The following is a 6,054-nucleotide window of genomic DNA, read 5'->3' as shown; positions in this document are numbered from 1 at the left end:
GTCAGGCATGATTGTAGATCCTTCAACCGAAGTCGTGAGAGTGCGACTCCTTATAATATGTTGTACTCCTTCAGAGAACAGTAGTTATAGTCATAACGCTACGCTTTGCATCATACCGTGGTATATTGTCTGATATACACACAGCTGGAATGCTGTTTAAGTCAATCAGCAACTAGGTCTCAAACTACCTGGTTTATAATAATCAATATCACCTGTCTTGAGTTGCAGGGAATTCTCCAGATACTGGTCTGGAGTGATTTCTCCGCCGTCGATCTCGAGCTTTAGAGTGAAATCTCTGACGGTCCACACAAAATTAGGAAAGAACTGCATAAACTGTGTGCCCTCTCCTTCCTCCTCATTGTCAGTGGTAGACTTCACCTTGATCCTCTCTGTCAGCTCGTTCACATATCTATAGGACCGGTTGAGGATCGATACAGGAGTTCCCAAAGCTCATGTCAATGTCATGCACAGTTTGCGTACATGGACTTGAATTTCAGGGAAGTTACAAACAAGCAAAAAAACAAACAAAACAAGTAATTTTCAGTTTAGATTTAAATTGACACAGTAACGTCATTTGCTTGAAAGTCACAGACATTGCTTTTAGTCAACACCAGCTCTTCATGTTCACTAAAGCTAAGAATCAATCACGGGAACCGGCATCCTGAGATTTCTCAAGCCCTTTACCGTTTCCAGAGAAGTAAATTACTACGTAGTACTGATAAACACGACATATGCAACTTGCATATAGCATATTTAATTAAATGGAACATATTTAGTTGGTACATTATTAAAATTAAAATTCTCTACCATATCAATGATTAGGTCTAGCCTACAATTAAATAATGTTAAAAATATACATACAAATTCATGAAAATGTCCATCACAATTAGCAAGGCTACCACTAATATGGCTGAGAAGACTGTCAAAAGCCTAACAAACAAACTATCATATCAAATACCACAACAGATTATGTCCACAAGATGCCACAGAATGGAGCCAAATGTTGACCCAAAAGGATACTGAAGCTTCTCCACAGCATCATTGTCGATGGTCCCTCGACTGTTGTAGACCAGAGTACTGCTTAACAGAATGGCCAGGGAGAAGATCCAGGCATCATTCTTAGAATCCCCCTGAAACAAGTATGACGACATGTATTGGATCTCTGACTCAGTAATCATCTCATTTAAATGATGAGTGTGCAGATATGTGTTCACTGTGCTTGGTTAGTAATCTAAGAGGAATATGAATATGGAAGAGGAATATGAATATGAATGTGGATTGTAAAGAGATTGAACTTTGACCCCCCCCACCTTCTCCACGTCCCCCAGCCCCTCTGTATCCAGCAGCACCAGGGTGTGGTCTGTTTTTTCAGGGTGAGGGACACACCACATCCAGATGCCCTTAGTCTTGGACTGGATGGTGGCTCCAAGGGCAAAACCTAAATCAACAGAGATTATTGAGGACATTTACAGTATAAATATTAAACCAGCCTATAACACTGTTACAGAGCTGGACCAGAGCTACTGCAGACCAGAACTAGCTAGCTACTAGCTACGCCTTAGACCAGAGTTAGTTAGTACGGATGAGAACTAGTGCAGGCCAGAACTAGCTAACTACTAGCTACGCCGTGGACCAGAGTTAGTTAGTGCGGACCAGAATACAGTCTCTGCTACGCCCTGGACCAGAGTTAGTTAGTGCAGACCAGAGCTAGTGCAGACCAGCGCTAGCCAGCTACTAGCTACACCCTAGACTAGAGTTAGTTTGTGTGGACCAGAGTTGGTGCGGACCAGAACTAGCTAGCTACTAGCTATGCCCTGGACCAGAGTTAGTTAGTGCGGACCAGAACTAGCTAGCTACTAGCTATGCCCTGCACCAGAGTTAGTTAGTGCGGACCAGAACTAGCTAGCTACTAGCTACGCCCTGGACCAGAGTTAGTTAGTGCGGACCAGAACTAGCTAGCTACTAGCTACGCCCTAGATCAGAGTTAGTTAGTGCGGACCAGAACTAGTGTGGACCAGCGCTAGCTAGCTACTAGCTACGCCCTTGACCAGAGTTATTTAGTGCGGACCAGAACTAGTGTTGACCAGAACTAGCTAGCTACGCCCTAGACCAGAGTTAGTGCGGACCAGCGCTAGCTAGCTCCGAGCTCTTACTAGTGCTGGTCAACAGTATAGCGGGGGGAGGGTGGCGGGTGACTCTTAGCTTTAATTTAAGCGTATTTTCCTCCATATTAGGTGAACTGTTTAGAAATTGTTGCACCTTTTGTACATATTCCTTATTTTAGGGGACCAAAAATACTGGGACAAATTCACTTAGAAATGAATGGTAAATAATGTATTGTCATATTTGAGTCACTTTTGTTGTAAATAAGAATACGCATAGTTACGCAAAGTCCTGAATGAATCGTGAATAATGATGAGTGAGAAAGTTCATACCTCCAAGACATGCTAACCTCTCACCATTACAATAACAGTGGAGATTAGCATTATATATCATACCCCCAAGACATGCTAACCTCTCATCATTACAATAACAGGGGAGGTTAGCATTTTATATCATACCCCCAAGACATGCTAACCTCTCACCATTACAATAACAGTGGAGATTAGCATTTTATATCATACCCCCAAGACATGCTAACCTCTCACCATTAAAATAACAGGGGAGGTTAGCATTTTATATCATACCCCCAAGACATGCTAACCTCTCATCATTACAATAACAGGGGAGGTTAGCATTTTATATCATACCTCCAAGACATGCTAACCTCTCACCGTTACAATAACAGGGGAGGTTAGCATTTTATATCATACCTCTAAAACATGCTAACCTCTCACCATTACAATAACAGTGGAGATTAGCATTTTATATCATACCCCCAAGACATGCTAACCTCTCATCATTACAATAACAGTGGAGATTAGCATTTTATATCATACCCCCAAGACATGCTAACCTCTCACCATTACAATAACAGGGGAGGTGAGCATCTTTCTGTCACTGTACCAATACTTTGTTTGCTCACTGTACATATACTGTATATGAACATATACTGTACATATATTTTTGTAACTCAGTCAGGGTCTTAACTTACTATTGAGAGTCAGAAAAGCAGAATACACAAAGTGCAACTTCAAAATGCGTTGGTGCATCAGCAGTTTCCCTCTTGTTACTGTACGTCATTCACTCAATTAACCCATGTCAGCTTTTACTGTAGATTGCTAGGTAAGGTAGTCCAGACAGTTATCTAACCCTTAGCTTATCATCACCAATACTACTGCAAGCATGGCATGTGCTCAGGGCCCTGACCTCCAGGGGTTTCCCATTATTTGTTTCACTCTCACCTGCTCAATGGAAAGGGAAAGGGGGATACCTAGTCAGTTGTACAACTGAATGTATTCAACTGAAATGTGTCTTCCTTATTTAACCCAACCCCTCTGAATCAGAGAGGTGCAATCAACACCAAATGGACCCCAATTTAAGTTTAATTTAAGAACAATGTAGTTACACAGGATATACTTGTAATTAGCATGTAGCAACTTATTGTAAAATGAAACCCAGTAGTATGGTATTTTAAATTCTATACTAGTTACAATGTAAAATTTGCAGATAATAGGCTAATGAGGTGAAATTAGGAGACAACAGAACATTAAGTATAATATTACCATATATATTATATATAATATATATATATATTATTAGTAGTATTACTTTATAACAATCTTTAACAACCAAGTCTGTAATTACAATGTTGTTACATGGGACACACATGTATTTAAAATGTACTTACTCAGCAGCAAGCTATTTAATGTAAAGTGAGGTGACATTTTTAATTACTATGTAGTTACAATGTAACAACGTTTGCAGACAACAGACTAACTAGGAGAAATTAGAAGACAGGAGAACATTTTTCAGTTTGACTTCTCTTTAAAGGATTTCAAAGATGAGAAAGTAATTTCAGAAGTTAGCATATTTCATTATTTACCAAAAACAGCTGCAAATTCCAACAAAACAACATCATGTTTTTAAGTTCTAGTTCTTGCCTTGTCTAACAGCACTATCATTAATCTAATATGTTTTGTGGTTCAGAGTGCAGTATTTATTTACTTTCATAAGGGAGATGGAGAGGACAGGTTATGATTGTGACCATGGTGATTTCAATACTTTTGTTTAAATCTATCAAAAGTAGAGAACTTTTTAGACCGTGAGTGGTCTTGTTTCACAACATGTAATGAGGACATGAAGAAGGGGTCCTTATGGTAAAGCTGACCCTGCTCATTCCTGATTCATTTAGGATTTTTAGAAAGATCTGAGTTGACCAACATTCTGCACACGTTTTTAAGGAATCACAGTTTTGGGAGAAATATTCCTTGATATCACAGAGGGCTATTGTAAGGAACTACATGAGGTCATTTTTTCAGGTAATATTCATTTTTTACATTTTTGCAACAACTTTTTGGGAGAGTTTGAAATTGTGATCATTTCCTCATGACATTGGCATTTCTGTGCATGGAAATTAATAAAGTAAAAAAAATATTTTATATATATATATATATCTTTCTACGGTCATTACTGTGTAGCTACAGAGTTTTAGGGGAAACTTAATGTACAGTGTTACCAAAAAAGACTGATGATGTCCAAACCTGTTTGTAAAGAAAGATATATTTGTCTCTCACCACTTCTCTTCTGAGCCAGCTTGTTCATGAGGTAGGACTTGCCGGTGCGATACAGCCCGACCACAGACACAACTACGACTTTCTGTTTCAGTCCCATCAGGTAGTCGATGGCCTCTGGTTCTATGCAAAGCTCTCCGTCGGCGTTTTTAACGAGGCACATTGGGGAGTCCATGGTCAAGTGGCTTCACAAGATCGCTTCAAAGTAAATGGTTGATACAAGTTCATCATCATTAATACTTATTTTACCTCTATGATGCTATTCCTTGTCGTGTCAATAGCAAAATACAACACATTTTGTCATCATGAACCATTTTACTTCCAATAATGATCTGTAACAATAATAAATAGTAAATAGTTAGACAGCATCTTAAGGCGAAATTCTAATGCAGGGATCTCCTGCTCCAGTAGTGACTGGTTCTATAGGCTTGTATTGTAATCCAGCACTAACATGCCTGATTCAAAATATCAAGGTCCAGACTGAAGATCATCATTAGTTGATAATTTGACACAGGTTTGTTATTGCTATTTGTGTTTGTCTGCAAGAGTGACAATAAAACATGAGAACAATTCTACAGCCAAATCAGGGTGGAGCAGATGATATAGATAAACTCTGAAAAATATTGATGATGAAGGAACGCCTGGGGTGAGAAATTTTATAAATGTCTCTTCATATTTATACAACGATCAGAGTTTTTCAGTTTGGTAGTTTAGTGCAAACAATACGAAAGTGGTCGCTGAAATCATTTTAAAAGACATCACAGGCCAAGAGTTTGAATACCTATGCGCTTGGAAATCAGAAGAGACAGGAAGTCAGGCTTGATACTCACATATACTCGTAGTTTCGCTGAGAGTCAAGTATCCTCTGCAATGATGGCAAAAGCACTAAGCTGCAGGCTATTTAAAGTCTGCAGACACTGAAAGTGAAAGTAGCATCCTATCTGATGAACACTTTCATGACCTAAGTACGACAAGAATCCATCATAACAGGAACTGCTGTGGGAAAGTACCCCAGATTTCAAGGGCCTTGTAGTAATGGGGGGGTGCAGACATTTTTTTTTACACCGTGCAACAGTACACTATTTTTGTGAGAAAATAAACCGTTTTTTTTTCTCCCAAAATATGAGTTATTTATGAATATATTTTGTTATTTATTTTGACTTTTCAGCACCCTCGGCAACCCTACTTCCCACGGCAATGGTCCTAAGGTACTATGCCTTCTAACAAAAGGGTTTATCAAGAAAAAAGTCCTAAAGGATTCATTCAAGGCAGAAAGGAGATGGAGCACTCAACAAAAAAATGCAGAGATTAATTTCTTATTTGCTCAGTTTTAATCCATTGTTTGTGTCAAGAGAGGAGAGGTGAATAGTCTATAGTGCTA

General features: G+C 39.0%; 1 protein-coding gene across 1 annotated transcript; it reads right to left on the bottom strand.

Moving 5' to 3' along the window:
• Positions 1–45: 45 nt before the first annotated feature.
• On the bottom strand, positions 46–5,643 carry LOC106582501 (guanylate-binding protein 3). The gene is made up of 5 exons (XM_045713643.1): positions 5,504–5,643; positions 4,677–4,871; positions 1,311–1,438; positions 1,021–1,130; positions 46–409 (listed from the first exon to the last, which is right to left on the bottom strand). Exons 2-5 carry the CDS (start codon positions 4,846–4,848, stop codon positions 166–168), a joined length of 654 nt encoding a protein of 217 aa, XP_045569599.1. The 5' UTR covers positions 4,849–4,871; positions 5,504–5,643; the 3' UTR covers positions 46–165.
• Positions 5,644–6,054: the final 411 nt, after the last annotated feature.

Source organism: Salmo salar, unplaced genomic scaffold (assembly GCF_905237065.1).
Source record: "Salmo salar unplaced genomic scaffold, Ssal_v3.1, whole genome shotgun sequence".
Taxonomy (NCBI): Eukaryota; Metazoa; Chordata; class Actinopteri; order Salmoniformes; family Salmonidae; genus Salmo; species Salmo salar.
The sequence above is the reverse complement of the archived record's forward strand: the minus strand, read 5'-3'. Positions and strand labels throughout refer to the sequence as shown.

Excerpts from the sequence above, each read along its gene's own strand:
- LOC106582501 (XM_045713643.1), bottom strand. The coding sequence starts at position 4,848 with ATGGACTCCCCAATGTGCCTCGTTAAAAACGCCGACGGAGAGCTTTGC. Across the intron at positions 1,439-4,676 it reads GCTGGCTCAGAAGAGAAGTG|GTTTTGCCCTTGGAGCCACC; the intron begins GTGAGAGACAAA and ends CTGTTGATTTAG. Across the intron at positions 410-1,020 it reads GATGCTGTGGAGAAGCTTCA|ATATGTGAACGAGCTGACAG; the intron begins GTATCCTTTTGG and ends CCGGTCCTATAG.